The following is a 20522-nucleotide window of genomic DNA, read 5'->3' on the forward strand; positions in this document are numbered from 1 at the left end:
GGCTGGAGAGCTGGCTGGGTGATGGCACGGTAGAGAGGCTTCTCGGCGTAAGCCTATGGTGGGAACATTACTTCCCCAGTGCAGAAGCAGGAAATGGAAGTACAGGTCATTCCAAAGTAATCGTCATAAAACCTTTATTATATGCCATGTCTGGTTCGACAGACATTCCTAGGATTAGGTTGGGAGGTTAGACAAATACTCTTAGAGCTATTCCTTCAAAAAGCCAAACTTTAGACTTGTTCCTTCCAAGTTTTGAGCATGCTGACCTTCATTCAGCAAATCATTTAAGCATGTGCTTAACTTAAAAATGAGTGGCCTTATAGATGCTTGTTTAAGTAAGTACCATCAAAGATTTCAAGACTGCTCCCCAGACTGCCACTGTCGTAATGCTCATTTGAACAGAGGCTACTTGCTGTGGGTTACAGTAGGTACTCAAATGATATTCACTGTGCTTGAAAGTTCGGGCTGATCGTGGTCTGATGTTTCAAGCACTAAGACTTGCAACAGCACTGTGGGTAACACAAGCCACAAGTGGGCATAATGCCAACAGAAGTAACAGTAGGTGTAAGGTTTTTTATAAACAGTAGCATATGAATATTTTAGTTAAGTCCAATATCAAATTAATAAAAACGGATGGTAGGTTTATTTTCTGAGTTCCTCAGAGCTGAGCAGATGGCTTTCACAGTACAATCAAACACATTTCTTTTTCACTGAAGTTTCAACTCAGTAAAGGGTGCCCATGAGTCAAATTTTGATCCTTAAACCTACCAAGTGGAAGGCTGATGTTCCATTGGAGTTTTTTCAACCATGATCAGATGCTGAGCTGTCATTTATGAAGAAATAACAACAAGGTCTTCAGCATCTTACTGAAAAAGTTCAATGTGTTGTAAAAAGCACATCTCTGTGTATATGTAGGCTATGTGGTTTTTTTGCCATTTGTATTATTTTCTCTGTATCAACTTTTAATTTTATCAGCTACTTTATTGCCATATCTCTCAGTATTTTACAGGTCATTATTAACAGTTTTATATGTATCCTAAAAATTCTGTCTGGTATAAACTTCATTGTCTCCCTGCTGCTTCTAACTTTTAAGAATTGAAATCTATTCTTGATGCACAATTAAAAATTTCTGATTATGTATATTGGTCAATCTATGATTTTTTTTTTTTTTTTTTGAGAGGAAGCTACTCATTTGGGAGGAAAAAATGTTACCTAGCAAGTTGATTTTAATTAGTGGGCATAAGGGAGGTGTAGTGACCAAAGCTGCATCATTACACAATAATTTGGCTGTGAGGGCATGACTGATTTATGGTATGAAGGCTGGCTTTGTGTTTGCCAATGCAGGTGGCCAGGCAGTAACTTCTCAAGCCCTTTTATTACAGCTGTTGGAAATAAAAAAAAACACCTCCTGATTATTATGTTATTATACGTTATTAACACATTATCTTAACATATATAGCTTCTGAATACATGAGCATTAAAGTTTTGGACAAGTATTATTAGCAATTCAAGTTTACTTTCTTTTTCAGTCAGTTCAATTACAGTGAACAGTAGGCTGTTTCTGTTTCCTTTCTATCTCAAGTTGAGTTTTAGCAGATAACTCCTCCCTACAGACTCTTCTCATCTGAGCAAGCCTCATAGTACCAGGAGCTAATTCAGCCTGTGGATGCGGAGAGAGGAAGACCCTCAGCATACCCGGGATGGGATCTGGCATGCAAAAAAGCCAAATCACTTTTTAGTTTATTAGGTCTGTTCATGTGATAAAAACTGGATATATCCAGCAACAAGTTCTTGGCTTCTGCTGCCTTTTTTTTTTTTTTTTTTTTTTTACAGAATTGTTGTTAGTCTTTTCCTTTCTTAAAAAGGCATGAAGTGTTCCCAGTTATGCTGGTTGGGATTCTGAACTTTCATTGTTTAGGACTTTCTCTGAGAACATGGAAAATTACAAGGTAATTGCCCCTCTCTTTCTTTGTTCAGGGAGTCAAAGGCACAGATTTCTTAAATCACAGAAGACCTACGCTACAGGACAGAAAGTAGTTGATCCCTTTAGAAGGTGAAATATTAGGTATCACAGTGCCTAACGTCCCTTCAAGACGAGATGATTTGGTAGCTCCATGCCAGAAGCATGAAATATGCCTGTTACTTTCTGACAGAAGTGCTTAGGGAATGCAAACACCGTTTGTTCAGGGCAAACATGCATGTGACCATAGGTAGCAGCTTACTGGATCATTATAGCCTTAGCAGTGTAAGAGGAAGGTCTGCACTTGGAGGTCAGAAAGTTGGGAAATGGTGATGTAAAAGAGAAAGTTCATTACAAAGGTTTTGCTTTTTAAAATGCCTTTACCCCCAGTGTTTGTGTAAAGGCTGTTTATCTTTACAATGTTATTATTCAAATGGTTCCAACGCAGGCTTTGAAAAAGCCAAACTTCTCATTTGAGGTTAATGGAACACCAAGTGGTCCAGTTCACACTGTACCTTTGCTGTCACTATTGTTTTAAGGCAGCTGTCTGGAAGGCCAGAGCGCAGGCAACTGTGTGCTGTCTGGCACACCATGGTTTTTCTTTCTTGTGTAGGTAGTAAACCAATCTCAAGAAAACTTTCTGGTAGAAAGACAGAATCATATATAAACCAAGCTGCTTAAGTTTCTGCAGAAATTTCCAGAATTTCAAACACTTTTCAAGACAGCATGACCCCTGCTTTATTTTTCTTTCTTTTTCTTCCCATAGTTTTCTACCTCACACTGCATTTTAACTTGGAACATTCCTCCTGATGAATCTGAATAATAGGTTACCAGCATTTGCAACATTGCTGCTGCTGCTGCTTCGTGACTTACTTCAACTTATGACCAGGAGCTTGCAGGAATATTCCTATCAAAGGTACATATATGCATGCACACAGGCACATAGAAAGACAACTTGTATTGTTTATGCACTCATTTATTTTTCAGGCATTACAATTTAATGCACAAAGTCTACCAAGGGACTTCTCTTTTCATTTCAATTCTTTTTGTGTAGGAGTCTGGCTTCTGAAATCCTGTCCTGAGTGCTAGAGAAGTTATTTCTAAATCCAAATATACCAAACACAAAACTATTCGTTGTTTCCAACTTTCCCAGTTAATTTATCTTGCTATGTTTTCAGTTCAGACAAGGCCTAAGCAATAGAGGTTGGATATAGTTATGAACTTTCCTCACAATCAGAGACCAGTTTAGTTTTTTCCTGTATTAATTAGCAAAGGCAGTGGTATGTAGAGAAGAGCTTAGATTTCTCCAAATCTTATTTGTGTATGAACATTGTGAACTTGCTACTACACCCCTCCATGGCAGCAGCCACTGATACTGTTTAAAAAGAATTACGGCTTCAGTAAACGTCTGGAGAGATGAAGAGTGTGGTAGGTGTGGGAGAGCTGTTTCGCTCCTGTACTATGTGCTGGTAAATCCCAAAGAAATCCGTATCACACAGAAAGGCCTTTGCCATATACTTAGGTGGCTTTAATACTAAGGGTGAGTTATTGCAATCATTCGGTGTAGCTGGTATAATGGGTGCACCTCCCCCCTCCCCAATTTTTCTGCTATGTGTTTTTTCACAGTGTAAAGAGGAGTCTATCCCAGGCTGCAGCTCAGTCAGTCTTCCAGGTGCAGAGATGGTTGATAGGGAATTACTCTGCGAAATTCAAAGGCCTGAGTGCACCAAACTGACAGCTGGGCTCTCAATTCTCATTTGCATGTTTATTATCACAAACTCACTAAACAATATCTTCTTTAAATACAGTGAAGAGAGAGCATCAAGGTTAGCCTGCATGTCCCTTTAGTTTAAAGAATGAAACAGGAAGAAGGGGGACCAAGAGGGTCTGTTTAGCCTGTGTTTGCATGGAAAGGGATCCAGATGACTCCGGGATGCACAGTGATACTTCCTCAGTGTTTATGTACTATAGTATGGCAAGCAGAAGATAGGAGTTGCTGTGGGAATCAGACCTTATGCTGCCAGGCAACAGCCAAGGATTAATACCTGCACATAACATTTAGCAAGTGCAATGTGTGCTGGAATAATCCCCTAATTCAGACAACTCCATGGGAAGAAACGGTGCATCTGCCTAAATCCGTGTAAATTATAATAATGTGCTCGGCAACCTTTTTCTTTCTGCTTTCGATTTTGTAATTAAGTACGTACCTCTGTCCTTCACTAGAGGCTTTAGCAGGTGCTGGTGTGTCCTGCAGCGAAACAAGTTGGCCTCGGTCCCCTTGGATTTGCACCATCAGTGGGATCCTCCATCACTCCAGTGCGACCTGGACTTTGCTTGAGAAGAAAAACTACTTCCCAAGAGTTTCGGGCTGGCAGGTAACTCTCTGTGATAAAAGAGCGTTGCTTGTGGTAACTAGAAAGGGAAGGCAATAAGCAGAGGGTGCTGCGACTGATGTCCTTGGCATTGCCACCGGGGCAGCGGGAAGAGCGCCTGGTGCATCTGTCTCAGGTGTAACAATTCCACTGTAAACTGCAACTGGGAACCCCCAGGCTATCAAAGGGGATTTAAACTACTGCCTCTTTATAAAGCGCTCATGGTGGAGAACGCAGGTAGTCACAGTAATGAACAGATGGCAACAATTTAGGCCTCTAATTCTAGTCCTAATCGTGTTGGTTTAGTGCTTCTGAGTTTATAAATTGAGTACAGTAAATAAATTACGTTCTCTACCACCAATAAAAGATTATTTCTTGGCACATATATATTAATGTTTGTCAAGTCCAATTTTAAAATATAGATGACATGACTTCCATTAATTATCTGAAGATTGTTTTAAACTCTGTTAATTTTACTGTCTTGGAACTTTTCCCAGTATGTCACAGATGCTCTGTTGTGTTCATTTTTTATTTTAATATAGAGTTTCTCATCCAATTTAATGCTCATTTTTTCTCTTTGATGTTTTTACATTCTTCAGATATTTACTTGTGTCAGGCTCCCTAAAGTAAGCCTGTACCTTCCCTATGTACTGAGCACTTTATGATTTGTCCCAAGAATGAACAAGGTCTGTGGGATGAAATGAAATCTAATGAAATCTCATCTAATGAAATGTTCTGAAAACTGGTTCTTGACTGGCATATTCCTTTATTGCCTTGAAAAAGGTCTTCCAGTATTGCTTTAACCAAGGTCTTCCTGCATTTTGATACTATGTGAATTTTTTTACCTTTAAGATTTTTCTATAATTTGTGCCGTTTACAAAACAAGAAACAAAGAACCATTTTTTTGTAAACTATGTTGTCATTGACCCTGTGCAACGGAATGTCAGAAACTTGTTTCAGGGATTCCTATTTTTGCTTTTCAGAAAGTCCAAAGCCAACAGAACAAAAAAGAAACATGGGTCACCATGCTGCTGCCTGGAATGGAACACCAAAATGGTGAGTATACTGCCTTTTTAATGTTTACAATTGTATCACCGATGCTACATATGACTTTTCTTACAGATTGTAGAGGAAGGTATCTTCGCATTCCTTAGCAGAAGAAATTCCCATGGGGTGTTTGCCTGAGATTATGCTGCACAATAGTTTTAGTGATAGTTCACAATAAGTTTGCTTTAGATACTCCTCACGTAAAAACCCAGCTCCCTCAAAACCAATTACTGCAACTAATGGTTAAAAAATCCGTAATGCATAATTTCAGTTAAAAACAAGCTCTACATAAAATATTGCTTCAAAAAGTAGCTGTGAGAAAAGCAACTTTCCTTGGAACTGCAAGGAGAAATACTGATCTGGGGAGAAATTAGGAAATGTTTTCCTTGAAGCTTCCCACATCTAGCACTTTTTAAGTGAAAGCACAAAGTTTGTAAGTTTTGTTTGATGACTTTTAAAACATCATTTAGTAGTAAAGCCCCCTCTAAGTTGCATAAGTAGTAATCGTCTTACATATAAAAGTACTTTAAGGTTTCTTCACATTTAAAAAAAGTGAAGGTAAGTTTATAACATCCTAATGTACAAACAAATCGGTATTGAGATGTTCCTCCCACGTTTCCCACCAAGGACAGAGTGAAACTATTTGAGAATTACTTAGCAATACCATAAGTTATTATTGTACTTCTGAATGCAAGAGCTAGCTAGCACTTAAATACCAACCACTTTGATAGGCAAAAGTGGTGCAGGTCCATCATAATACAGGAGTTCTCCCTATGGCTTTGATCAAATTTACTGGTATCCAGGGGATTTGAACTAGTTTTGCCAGCAGAGAATTTCTCCTGTGCATTTAGGTTATCATCCACAGGGAGATGAGATTGAAAATGCACTCCTCGTGCAGGCATGTTACTGGAAGTGCCCAGAGTTAACTATTTATGAGTGGGGGGGTTTCTCTCCCCTGGGGCTCTGCTCATGAAGGCACAACTGCACTTCGCGATCCTGCTGCCTGGTGTGTGGAGGCTCGCTCCTCCTTGCCCACTGGCTGAGGCACATTTTTGCACTCCCACAGAGCTAGCACGGGCAGTGGGTAGCTCCCACTCCAAGCTGGAGCTTAGAGAGGTCAGCAGAGATCTTGGCCTGAGAAATACATCAGTACCGACAAATTTGAAGACGTCTTCTTTTGGGTTGTATTCCACTGTACAGTTGCTTGTTTGCTTTCTTTTAATACAAGCTGTCTGCAGCAAAAAAAAAAAGGCTGTGATTTTTAGAAGCTAAATTTCCCTGTCAGTTAATTAGGCGCATGTTTAATAAAACTTGCACATAAGATACTTGTAAAAGGCTATTTCTGATGGCATACACCCCTCTTCTGAAAGCTGTCAGTGTTAGTTAGACTTCTCCTTTGCAGCTTTGAAAGCATCCCCAGTACGTTTGTTTGGGCTATCCAAGTCCTGGAATGTTTTATTTGGAAGTGTAGAGTGTATCTAAACAACAATTTCTTTATTCAGATTAAAGCATTGATCCAGCACATGCTGGAGATTCAGGCTGCAAGTCATGTATTAACACTGACAAAAACTTGATTTTTTGGGGATACTTTTTTTTTTTTTCAGAAGACTAATTAACTCAAGCAAAAATTGTATCTACATTCAAAGGCACATGCAGACCATCTTACTAAGAAATGATATGACTTGAAATAATTTTTTATTTCTATTCCTCCAAGGTTAATAGTATTGTTTCCCATATGAGCACACATCTAATATCTGTCTTACAGTTTGAAGAGATCAGTAACACTCCTCTACTAGTATTATTATTCGAGGTTTTACATATGAGTACTCAGTGGGGCCCCATCCCTGGGGAGAAAATTCCCTTACTGCAGAGTTAGATTGCACCAATTTTGCAGGAGGCCTGTGAACAGTTGCCAAATTAAGTTTTACAGGAGAAAATTCTTATAGAAGAGCACTCTGAAATGATTTTAGCGCTTGTATCTTTGACTTTTATTAATTCTCTTTGGGACCTAAAGAAGCTGGAATTACTAAAATAAGATCACATGATAGCTTAGCATAGCAACCACAAATCCTCTGTGCACCTTTCTGGAGGTGAAAAATTGGTGTCAAGAAAAAGACTGAACACCTTACGTACAAATCATGCTTCTAAAAGCTTTTTTCTGTTTGAAGCAGAGGATTAACTTTTTCCCCTTCCCCTCATCTTTCACATCTTGTCCTTCCATGTATCAGCATTAGTAGGGAACAATCTATCAGGATTCACATTCCTTCTCCTTCTGCTACTGCTTACTCCTGAGGAAACCCACGATGTGACCTGCAGACTGAGCTACCCGAGCCTTGGTCTTGCAGCTACTTCAGCTCCGACATGGCATCGCCATGTGATCCTTCAGCTGCTGGCTTGGCACTTGGGATTGTGCCGCTTTGGGCTGGGGCTCTGTTTGGCAGTAAAACCCAATCAGTGCAACCGAGCGCAACTAAAGTGATGACAAGCGGGTTCGCCTTGCACAACGCTTCCTCTGCTGATGGAGACGATGCAGCTCCAAATGGGCAGCCTCCTGAGTGGGAGCTGCCATCTGGTTTACCTCTGCATGGCAGGAGGCCAAGCCTAAAACATCCGCAGTTTCTTAAGTAGCTGCCCCGCACAAGAAGAAAACCTCCTGGAGAAATGATCCGGCTGAGCATGGTAACGTACACCCCCTCGCTCTGAATGTCCCTACTTGTCCTCAGCCACAGAATATCTTGCACCCGTTTGATGCGGTTCATAACACACCGAGGGCGTTGATGTGCAGCCAGCCAGGCGCATCGCATCAGGGACACCGTGTCCTCCTTTGGGAATGTGGCTGGTGGTGCTACGCAGCGCAGCACCCGGCCAGGCTCGGCAGGCAGCTCCCTCCGCTACAGCTGCTCCCAGTACCGTTTGCAGGGGGCTCTTAAACCCACCTCTGAGCTCCTGCCCCTGCCAGCCTGCTGCAGACAGACAGCGTTGGGTCACACAAGAAGCAGCAACACTTCATCAGCAACAACAAACATTTCCTTGTTGGGGACCTGCTCTCCTGTTTTTCAGTTTCCATGCTACCATGGGCCTCGCAGAACAGGTTCCCAGTGGGCAAGGCCAACGCATAGCCAGTTGTCAGACCGGTGGCTGACACAACAGCCCACGCGGTGGCTGACACAACTGCCCACGCAGTGGCTCGTGGAGAGGCACTGATGTGTGCTGCTGATGCTGCTCTCTGCCAACATCTGCTGGTGGGCTGGCCAGGATCCGTCAGCTGCGGCTTGCCTCCCCAGGACTGCCCTTCCATAACAAAGGCCCTTTTCCTCATCTGTTAGCAGCTGCCATATCACAACTGAGTTGCACGGACAGGCATGATGGCAAATGCTGTCACAGACACCAGAGCTCAGTTTGCAAAAGCTGCAGAAGACTATTTTTATGTGAGCGCTGAAGTCTTTTATGGTGGGATTCATCTCTCCTGACTTTCCGTTGTCAAAAGCTGATCTTGCTGTCTAGCCTTCTTTCACAGCCACGTCTGGAGTTCATTTCATCTCATACCTAAAGTAAGTATCTAAAATAGACCAGATAACTCACACCTTTGGAAATGCTTCTTTTTCATCCTCTGACTATAAAGAGAAACTGGTTGAGTGGCTCATCTGGAAGTGTCTGCATGGAATCCATGCAGTGCTGCCTCGTAAGTGGATCCTACCATCTGTGTGCAGCAATCACAAGAAGTGTCCTCTATAGATAAACCTCTTTGTATTCAGCTTTAAAAAAAAATATCGAAGTGCTGATGGTTTTTTTCTGTGTGTCTCATTTTAAGAACTGTGTCTCCTCTCCTGATAGACAATGGGCTTGCAGTTGCCTTTCCAACAGACTTCTGTTCTTCCACCTGCTTGCAGGCTGACAGCAATGATAAATAGGGGACCCATTGCTAATGTTCTTATATATTTTTCCTCAAACTTTGCAATATCATCACAGTTAAAAGCGGTCCAAATGCAGGTTATAATATATGTAAATTTGAAATTATCAGATGAAGCAAATTCTGATTTATTCTAGTGATATTCTGGTGAAGGAATCTAAGCATTTCAAAGATTTTAAATAAATATAATTAATATGTTAAGAACTAGGCAAAGATAACTCTTCATCACCTAAATAGAGGTATGAGAATGGATCTTTTTATCTGAAGAATGGGTTTGATTGCATGTTCTGTATTCTCTCTGAAAAGAAAGGGGATGGTGGGACAATGCTTTTTTCTTCCAGGGCTCCTGAAGTTATTGGAGTCATAAAACTCTTTTTTCTATATTCAGAAATCATGAGAATGGTTCTTTCATTAGATGTGATTCTAATTTTTTCTGCAAAAGCAAGCACCATGCTGTTACATGCAACCAGATGACCAAAAAAATGTTTCTTGAGACTCGGTTGATAATGCCTGGAATGACTTCTAGGTCAGAATCTTTCCTTGCTCTGGAGAGTTCTCCTCTAGAGAAGACATGAATTAGGTGGATTTGCACTCTGCATGTGCCCTGTTAGATGTGAGAGTGATTTTCTACTTGTGGTTCAAGAGCTGGGCTAGCTGAGGGTAACACGGTCACTCTTTTTGTTTGGCCAGTCTATAGTCAGCTTGGAGGGATGGCACATCTCCTGTTGGCACCTGCAGGAACTGCTTGTGATTGTGTTAGATAATCCTGATTTATAATAAGGAGGGGGTCTGACAGAGCTGTGATTTCCTGAGGGCATCCGCTTCTCTTTAGCTCTCCGCAAGGGTAGCCCTGTTGCAACTCTGCCTTGGGGTTATGACAGATGGCCCATACCAAAAACTGGCAGATGTCAATACACAATTTGTGCCCTTTGAGGAGCTAAGTCACCCCTTAGTGTCTCCACTGACCCTGATCGAAGGCACCAAGAAGTGCAATTTACTGAGGCTGCAGGTAAGGCGCCTGGAAAAACTGAGCCTGCTCTCTCGGGGCTCTTGTATGTGAGTCAAACCCGCTCTATGGCTGTTGGGTGGATGGCAGGGAGTCCCCTTTGGAGAGGTGCTTAAAGCAGCTTTAGTGTTTACACTTCAGAAAAAAACCAAAAAGAGTTAAGAAAACAGGTTGTTCCTCCCGGGAGAGGCTGGCACCACTAGCATGCTGGCAGGTAGGCTGCCAAAGTAATGACAACACAAGAAACCTGCCTTCTTTTGCAAGGCTTTTGTGTCAGTGATTGTGGGAAAGTTTTGCAATCACCATAAGAAGGAAATTCAAGGTTTAAAAAAATGCGGTGGAGTGCTCCAGTTCGTGGAGTAGGCAGCGCTTTTGCTGTGACGTTGTGCTGGCTTCAAGCCTGAAAGCCCTAGGGCACGGGAAAGAAACAGCCTGACACCGCAGTGACACAAAGTAAGTTTTCTCTCTCTCTGCCTCTCGCTGTCTCTCCTCACTCTCCCTTCCTGTTTCTTTCCATTTGTTTGCTTGTTTGTTTTTTGAATTGTTGGGTGCTAGTGCAGGACAGACCAAGCTTTTTGTCACTAATCTTGGAAGAGATTACGTAAAGTACAAAGGTACAATTCTGCAAATCAAATGTTTTTTTAAAGGATAAGCACTGTGGACAATGGGATGTTTATACCTCTGTACAAAACCTATTAATTACCATTACTTCATTTTAGAAAATTTTCATAAATTAAATCTTGTATTGTTTTTCTTACTTCATTTAATTTTAAATACCACTGGTGTCAATGATTCACTGGTTTGCCAAAGTTCAGATTTTTATAGAGTTGTTATGGAAAATGATATTGTTTCATTAGGCATAAGAGAAGTGTTTATACAGTTTAACATTTCCTATAAGCTTAAGGTAGATTATTAGGCTGGCAGCGTAACATTAAATATTGTGAATAGAAAACCTCGTCACTGATTTAAATACTGTTTATTTAACATTCAGATGTTTCACAAAGTTAATCATCAGCAAAATACAAATCAATAAAGAATGTATTTGCTTTAGAGAACTTTGTCTTTCATCTCCCATCCTGTTAGGATTGGGGTAAGTCTGAGTTCACCATACTTTAATTATCTATAACTTCTTTTTTCAATATTTTTTGATTTGTGAGCTGCTAAAGACGGTCTAAGGAAGGTTAGGTCCCTTTAGAAATGTCATATGTTGATCACTCTGAAATATACCTGTGGTTTCTTTTCATAGACACTTTTGGTGGATCCTAGTGCAGTAGGATTTGGAACTAAAAATGGCAAAATTTAAGTTGTAGTGCTTATGAAGCTTTATATCTCTTTATTAGACATTAGTGCCTATTTGCAATCATTAGGAGTAACTTCTGAGGAGTTGCTGAGTTGCTAAGAGAGAGTTGTTCTTTCTGGGCATGGGTGGACATTTCTCAGGGAGTCCAGGTTGCTCCTGGGCATCGTTCTTGGGAAAACATAGCTCTCCAGAGGAACAGAGCGACCTTTGCAGGGTAGCCCAGGACCCTGCCACAGCCCTACTGCCCCTGGTGTCAAAAAATCCCTCACGACACTTAAAAGGCCTCTGCTCATGGGTCAGCTGGCCTCTGGGGTCTTCAGGAGGAGAACTTTGAGAAGTTCCCAGAGGAATTAGAATGTGATATCAAAGATCCTAGTGTCTTGGGGGGAATATGTTACAGGCCAAGTTTGTGGCCTGTGTTCCTCTATATTCCTCTATTACATGTGCCAATGTATATCAGAGCTAAGTAATTGATGTCAGTACTACTGCACCAGTTTGCCAACAGAGGAACTTGGCAATAGCCGTTTTTGACTTCTTATTATTCCAGATCTGTTTGTGTTAGCTGGTTTCCCCTGATCGGCTTAATCTACATCAACCAATGTTGATGACTCCTAATATCAGAGCCAATTTTTAAACAGAAAACTTTTGCAGTTTCATTAAAATAGCTACGTTTATCACCTGACTTGCAGGAATTTGTGGAGACTTGTGGACTTAAGGGTAGTCCATATTAGTTTCTTTTAATCAGTGCCCTCTTTTTCCCTAATACATTTTTATCTTCTAATTTTCTTCTTAGGAGCTGGTATAGTACTGTGGTTTGGATTTAGGAGGAGAATAATGTGGATAACACAGTGATGGTTTAGTTATTGCTAAGCAGTGCTTAACACTGAGTCAGGGACTTTTCAGCTTCTCATACTGCCCTACCAGCAAGGAGGTGGGGGGTGCACAAGAAGCTGGGAGGGGACATAGCCAGGACAGCTGACCCAATGAGGACAAAGGGATATTCCATACAAGATGACATCATGCTGAACAATAAAACTGGGGGTAGTTGACTGGGGAATGGTGCTGCTGCTCAGGGACTGGCTGGGCATTGGTCAGCAGATGGTGAACAATTGCATTATGCATCACTTGTTTCATGCATTATTTTACCATTATTATTATTTTCCCTTCCTTTGCTGTCCTATTAAACTTTCTTTATCTCAGTCCATGAGTTTTACCTTTTTTCCGATTCTCTCCCTCATCCCGCTGGGGGAGGGTGAGTGAACAGCTGTGTGGCATTTAGCTGCCTGCCAGGTTAAACCACAACAACCTACCATATCTCTTACCCTGTTTTCTCCTCAGTCATCATTTGTCATCTGATTTTATCCAATAAATAACATTATTCATGTTGACAGAATGGTACAGAGTAGTGTTCAGTATTTCTGCAAATTCATAGATTATGCAGTTAGAGAAAATCCTCATAAATATGCATAATATCAGAAGCCTACTGGATCATACCAAAGGTCCATTTATTCCATGGATCACTGGAACTGTGATCAAAAGCGGACATCTGGAAGGGAATATAAGAATTGGTTCAAGCACAGTAAAGATGTTTCTCTGACATACTCTCCTAGCTTCCAGCTGCCTAGGGACTTTCCTTCTCTACAAAGATTTCTAAAAGCTGTCAGTAAGTTGCCTTTAAATTTTCCATCTATCCAAGAAGGTCCTGAAGTCTTTTAGAAAGCAGATTTCACAAAGAAGGCACGCCTTTTCCTGAGAAAAGGTGTCAATGTGTAGACATCTCAAGTAGTGTTTCACCATCCAGTATGTCTGAAAAACATTGGAACCTTTATTCTTATGCAAATAATAGTTAATCATAGTGATATTTTCCAAACAGGAAGACCTACATATCAGATCTGGAGGAGGAAAACCATGGACAGGCCAATTGCTGCTGGCCAACTTAAAGACAAGTCACTCTTCCAGGACAGTGATGGCAGCGCCGTTCCTGCCAAGAGCATGTGCCATAATTGTTCAAAGCTGAAGGTATGGAGAGGAGCCCTCACGACATATTATCTCTGGAATAATGATAATGACAATTTGAAGTTCTATCAAAATTCAGTTAGTTCCGTATGGCATTTTTTGACATGACTTGTGTTGGAAACAATGCTCTAGGTTGTGATTCCAAGAACATCGAAGTCAATAAATGTGTTCAGCAGTTAAAAAGTGAGGCCATATTTTACTAATGAATCATTCAGAGGGTGTACTATAGTCATAGTGGTAGCTGCAGCTGTATCTTTTTATCCCTGTTTTTGAGAACAGGAGAAATAGGAGTAATAAGACATTGTAATAATAGTACCAGTAATGATCAAGTTTATGCTGCAAGTTTTCCCTAAGGAAGGAAACAGCTAAAACAGTATGTGGTAGAAAGGTAGAAGGTGCACGCGGTCAATGTCGACTTTCTTTTTCTTTGCAGTAGAAAAGGCTTTGGAGGCCATCCTGAAAAAGAAAGTAAAATCTTTTGTTTTAATGAAAACAATTGGAAGAATCTTTTCAACGGAGAATTAGAAAGCAAAGCATTTGATTATTCTATTTCTTGAGTAGGTTGCTCAGGCATCCAGCCATGAAGAAAAAATTGTTCCTTTGCAAACTCAATTATTTTCTCTCTTCAGATATTTCTTGGAGCTCTAGCTTTTTCCTTTTTTGCCAAAGGATTTTCTGGAAGCTACATGAAAAGTATGTCCAGTCAAATAGAAAGGCGATTTGAAATCTCATCATCAATTGTTGGCATTATTGATGGCAGCTTTGAGATAGGTATGTGTACTTTCTTTGAAAGTGGATAAATACTGCTTCTTAATCCATTTTTTCCCTAAAAAACAAATCTTTTTTTTTGTAATCTTACTGCTTCTCTCTCCTGTTGATGCAGGTAACTTAATGGTAATGGTGTTGGTGAGCTACCTTGGACCAAGAGTTCATCGACCAAAAGTAATTGCTGTTGGATGTCTCATCATGTCCTTAGGAGCGTTTTTGTCAGTGATGCCTCAGTTCCTAATGGGACGGTAAATATGGAGAGTTTTCACATTATGCGCTAATTGAATTTGACCATATGAAGTACTTTTTAATCACACACCCGAGTTATAAAGCTTGACAATAGTAGCTTCTTCCAGATAAAAGGAAGGTTTTAATAGGTGGATTTTTACTATTGACTTTCTGATTTCCTCTCTGAAAGTTTACCTGTTTTTACAGGTAAGTAAAAGAGAAACCTAAGATTTCTACAGAATTTACACATAATTAGGGATAAAGTGGGTTGAATATTTCACCTGGGATGGAATCATATCATAGAATACCAGGTTGGAAGGGACCTCAAGGATCATGTAGATCAACCTTTCTTGGCATAAGCACAGTTTAGACCAGATGGCCCAGCAGCCTGTCCAGCTGAATCTCAAAAGTGTCCAGTGTTGGGGAATCCACCACTTCCTGGGAAGATTAATCCAACGGCTGATTGTTCTCATTGTGAAAAATTTTCCTCTTGTGTCCAATCGGAATCTCCGCAGGAGTAACTTGTACCCATTACCCCTTGTCTTTTCCATGTGACTCCTTGTAAAAAGGGAATCTCCATCCTCTTTATAGCCACCCTTTAAATACTGGAATGTGGTGATAAGGTCCCCTCTAAGCCTTCTTTTCTCGAGGCTGAACAAACACCATTCTCTCAGCCTTTCCTCATATGGCAGGCCTCCCAGTCCTTTGATCCTCTTTGTGGCCCTTCTCTGGGCATTCTCCAGCCTGTCCACACCTGTTTTGTATAGCGGGGACCAAAACTGAACACAGTATTCCAGGCGTGGCCTGACAAGTGCTGAGTAGAGTGGGATAATGACTTCTTTATCTCTGCTGGTGATCCCTTTGTTGATGCAGGCCAGCATCCTGTTGGCTTTCTTTGCCGCAGCAGCACATTGCTCACTCATATGGAGCTTGTTGTCCATCAGGACACCCAGGTCCCTTTCCACAGAGCTGCTCCCCAGCTGGGTAGATCCCAACCTGTGCTGCACTCCTGGATTATGTTTTCCCAGGTGCAAGACCTCACAGTTGTCCTTGTTGAACTTCATAAGGTTCTTGTTAGCCCACTCTTCCAGCCTATCCAGGTCTTCCTGCAGGGTGGATCTCTCTTCCAAAGTGTCTACTTCCCCACTCAGTTTGGTATCATCAGCAAACTTCATCAGGGTACACTCGATCCCATCATCCAGGTCACTTATGAAGATATTAAACAGCATTGGGCTCAGTATTGATCCCTGGGGGACCCCACTTGTGACAGGTTGCCAGTTTGAAAGAAGCTATTTAGCACCACTCTCTGGGTGCGGCCTGTCAGACAGTTCCCCACCCACCGCACAGACCACTTGTCTAGACCGTAACCCATCAGTTTCTCTGGGAGGAGGCTGTGGGGAACCTTGTCGAAAGCCTTGGAGAAATCCAGGTAGACAATGTCCACTGCACGCCTCACATCAACCGAACAGGTTACTTTGTTATAGAATGCAATCAGGTTTGTCAAGCATGATTTGCCCTTGCTGAATCCATGCTGGCTTTTCCCAATCACATGCTTCATTTGACATGTGATAGCCCCCAGGAGGATTCATTCCATAACTTCTCCAGGGACTGAAGTAATACTGATGAGCCCATAATTTCCTGGATCCTCCTTTAAACCCTTCTTGTAGACAGGGGTCACATTAGCCTTCTTCCAGTCTTCTGGGACATGCCCTGATCTCCACGACTTCTCAAAGATTATAGAAGCAGCAAAGACATCAGCCATCTCTCCTAACACCCTTGTGTGGATAACATCAGGGTCCATTCATTTGCAGGGGTCAAGCTCCTGTAATAGTTTGCATACCAGCTCTTCGTTCACTGACAGTGGGTCTGTGTTTGGATATATGTGCATATGCATATTTTTTTAGCTGTTCTCCTTTTTTATACTTAAATGAACTATAATGAGGTCGTCATGGAAGAGGTTTCTTTCTCCATGGTGGCCATTCATGCTAAGCTCTTTGAAATTATCAAGATGTGTATCTATCATCTCCACTGAAATCAGGGAGAGTTAAATATTTAAATAACTCTTCACATCTAAGCTTTAGAACTTACATAGCTGTCAGAAGCAGTTCATACCTCTCCAATCCGCTGGCATCCTTACTGAATAGTAGTTGAAAATAAACCCCCTCTGTCCCTCAAAAGTTAAAATTTATTTGTGCATCTTCTTTAGTTCCAAGACCAATATCTGTGATAAGGAGGGTATGGAAGGAATTCTATCTGGGGACCATGGTATGGAAGGTGGCTTGTGAAATAGCAGGGAACCTGCACAAACCAGAAGCGGAGCCATGGAAATCTCTGATTTAACGCAAACTTATAGCCAAGTTCTGAAGATTACCCATTTTCCACAACACTGAGCAATGGGGCCATGGGGACCTCACCATCATCCATTGCAATATTAAAGGTTACCGCTTGATTGCACAGTCAGAGGGAATGTTTACTCTCCATTTATCCCAATGTAGCACAAATGTACTCAAACTGGCTTCAATTTTCTTAGCAGATTTGCTGTAGTAGCTGGCTGCCTAAATACAGACAAACTGGCACACGTGTTTTGCAGCCTGCATTAATCTCTTTCTAGACACAGACAGGTTACTGCCAACTCCCTAGCTAGCTAATTTTAAACAAGCACAGAAATCTCTGTTACATGTCTGTCACATCGGTAAGAAACTGGTGCCAGTATGGAAAAACATCAGCATTGTTGGGTGTAGACAGAGGTGGATGGACTCTGCCTCTGTCCTTCAGTCTAAAGAATGATCTCTTAAGCCCTGCAAGCAGCTTTTTTTTTGCTTTTTAGATTAAGAAAAAAACGGTGTTAGAATGGTCAGAGCATTTTGAAAAAGGTATGAAGATGTTTTTTAAGTGAAAGCACTGGAAATGGGTCGCCCCTCAGCTTTGCCTTCACTTAATAGGAATGAACATGTATGAACACAAGACTCGTACACACTTCCCGCAAGCAGATTCTTTCATGTGTCAGTTGTATTTTACATAGTTGTTTTCCAGTTATAATTATGAAAGGGTAACTGTTACTGTGGACAACTCCTCTACGAGCGTATCAGCTTGCTCCCCAGCATCGTCTGTGGGCCATCCAGTCACAGATGCTACAGAAACACCCAGCGCAATGAAAAATTTTGGTAAGCAAAAGCTATGATGCTGGGTTCCCTTATTCTGCTTGTCCCCACTTTATACACCCTCTTTTACTGGAAAGCAGTAAAACCCCTGTTAGAAACTCTGATATATACAAACCCACCCTGTAATGATTTAAAAAAAAAATCTATTTTGTGTTATTTTTCTGTTGCAATAAAATATTGTCAGCATTATGTTCACAGAAATGTAAATGTTTATGGCCTGCAGGATGTGAGAAAACAACAAATTCCTATCTGTGGCTCTTTGTGTTGATGGGGAACCTTTTACGTGGAATTGGGGAAGCACCAGTTATGCCCCTGGGGTTTTCGTATATTGATGATTTTTCTAAAGAAGAAAACTCAGCATTTTACATAGGTAATATGCAAATGAGTGACTTTATGCTAAACATTCTTTTCTTTAACATTTCTGTAGCCAAGCAAATACTCACCAAAACAATCTATCTGCTCTATTCTGGATAATTTTGAGTCATACAAAGACAAAAAAGCAATTCAAAAGAGATGCCATGTTTATTTTTGAAGGATATTTCTCAGATACTCCTTTTGCTTTCCCCAAATGGCTGCTGCTACATGTGCTGGTTTTCTCTGCGATGAAGGGAAGCATAGTCAAATACTCACTTCTCCAAAGGGAGAAGTCATATCTGCCTTATCTGGCATATCATCTTCAGTACCATAGCTTCAGAGAATAAATTCTTCTTAATCACTGTTCCACGGACAGGAGAATTATCCTTAATTGCAGTAGTGTAAACAGGTTACAGAAGCTTTTACCTGACTTCTTGAATTTTACATGCAGCACATTTCCTGATGAAAGCTTTTTAAAATCACTAGTCACTGAAGGAGAAATCAAACCCTTGCCAGGGTGTTGTAACAAATCCCTTCTAATTGGGATTTTGTTGTTGTTTTGATGAAAGATAGCCTATTGCCCAAGACAGAAAGACGTACACCCAAGCTAATTCATTTATTGCCAAACTGATTTAATAGCATGGAATGTTTGTGTGGTTGAGGGAGCTCAAAACTGCTGCCTGAAGTAAGCTTGGTGAAGTTGAACTGGTCATAAAGACAGTAAGATGCAGTTTGAGGAAGAGCTCAGTGAGTAATGCTACAGGGTAAGGCCATTGCAAATGACTTCATTTGGGGATGAGGAAATCTGCAGGTTGAAAAAAAGGGAAGTATTGTGACGGGAGCTGACAAAAACAAAAGTTCCACTTAGCAGTTATCCAAAATATTTGTAATCGCCTCTGAGCTTCTGATTTAAGGTATTTTAAGAAGTTCAGGTGAATTTTTTTCTTGTCAGAATCTGATCTAGGAGAGATTGCGACAGGTTGGGAGCTATTGGGGTAGTGAGATTAAAAATATAGAGCTGGCAGAGAGAATAGTATGGATTCAACCAAAATAAAAATTTGTTTGGGTCACGTAACTGAAACAAAGTATTCTGTTTACAGAGTGTTAAAATTTTTCATTTTAACATTCTGAATAGTAATTTTCAGTCTCTCATTCCATTCAGATATTTTCATACTTTGATGGACTGACCCAATTTGCAATAGAAGTGAATGCTGAAATAGTCTTTTCCACTGAGTTGAAATTCCTTTTCTTAACTAACTTTAATTCTTTTCTGTATCAGATTTTTTATTTAAATCGACTGAATCAATTTATGACCAGCATTTTTGTAAGATAAAAAAAAAAAAGTCCTATAATGAAAAAACTTCAGTCAAACCTTGCTGTTGAATTTTGACCACTGATCTCATTATTTGACCCTGATCTCATTATTTGACGTCATCTTCCTCTCTCTCCTTTTTCTCCTGGCCTTAGATGTTTTGCTGAGTAAGAACATAACTTATTTTGAGGCAGAGACAGCTTTTTATTAAGTGTCAATGGAATACAACATTAAAATACTTTTGACAGCAATAAAAGAGGAGTTGTCCTGGGAAGGAACAGAAAAGGAAAAATTAACCTGTTTTTTGAAGCCATCTTACAGAATTTAATAGAGGATGGTAGCTTTGCTGTAGGTGGTTAACTTTATTAGAGGCTTTGAATGAATGAAATTTCATCACTTAGTTGAGCGCTAGCCTATAATCTTGTAACTAGTGAAACCATGGCTTCAACGGAAACATATCTGAGGCTAATGTATGTTAATACCTGTTACATGGTAAATTACTCATCAATACAAGGCTTGGTTGAGCTATGTCAATATACAGCTGATTAACTGATAAGTCTGCATGATTTGCTGTTTGCGGTTTAGTCTAGTTATTAATTACAAACAATAAATATTACAAAGAAAATATAAGGAAATATCACGGTGAAATTATTCGGTTTTGTTTATCACAATACAAGCATATTCCCTTAGTGAAGTTATTGAATTTAAAGAATGTGCAGGTGTGAAATTTAATTTTAAAAATATATATATGCTAAATTATTGCACATATGCTTCTTAGTTTATCTGGTAGCTTATGGTATCTTAAAGAAATGTACTGCATACAATATATAACGCCATTGGTTGCTGTTTTTTATCTGTTTATTTTAGAAATTTACCACTGAGATCTTGCATATTTCTGAGTAGTCAGTTCTGCTTTAGTCTCACTGATAAGAAGCTAATTCCTGGTTTCTAGTGCCAAAATGCTGACTCTGCAGAAGTCAGTAGGATTTACAGAACATAAGGCTGAACATGGACAAGAACTAATGGGCTCTTGACCAAGAATTCTTTTTTTTCTAATACAATTAAGCCTTATGCAACTTCAAACAGCT

General features: G+C 40.4%; 1 protein-coding gene across 3 annotated transcripts in view; it reads left to right on the plus strand.

The window, feature by feature from the left end:
- LOC134526404 (solute carrier organic anion transporter family member 1C1-like) overlaps positions 1–20522 on the plus strand; it is a 35937-nt gene that overhangs the window by 1052 nt on the left and 14363 nt on the right. Inside the window, exons 2-10 of one of the 3 annotated variants that reach the window (XM_063358255.1) lie at positions 1834–1949; positions 2727–2876; positions 4184–4335; positions 5316–5388; positions 13469–13614; positions 14241–14382; positions 14495–14627; positions 17641–17771; positions 17992–18138. In XM_063358255.1, the coding sequence (XP_063214325.1) occupies positions 5358–5388; positions 13469–13614; positions 14241–14382; positions 14495–14627; positions 17641–17771; positions 17992–18138 (730 nt within the window). In that variant the 5' untranslated portion in view covers positions 1834–1949; positions 2727–2876; positions 4184–4335; positions 5316–5357. Of the gene's footprint in view, positions 1–1833; positions 1950–2726; positions 2877–4183; positions 4336–5315; positions 5389–10605; positions 10749–11335; positions 11386–13468; positions 13615–14240; positions 14383–14494; positions 14628–17640; positions 17772–17991; positions 18139–20522 lie in introns of those variants that run through there. The other 2 variants (XM_063358265.1, XM_063358273.1) reach the window with 2 other exon arrangements.

This window comes from Chroicocephalus ridibundus, chromosome 1 (genome assembly GCF_963924245.1).
Source record: "Chroicocephalus ridibundus chromosome 1, bChrRid1.1, whole genome shotgun sequence".
Lineage (NCBI taxonomy): Eukaryota > Metazoa > Chordata > Aves > Charadriiformes > Laridae > Chroicocephalus > Chroicocephalus ridibundus.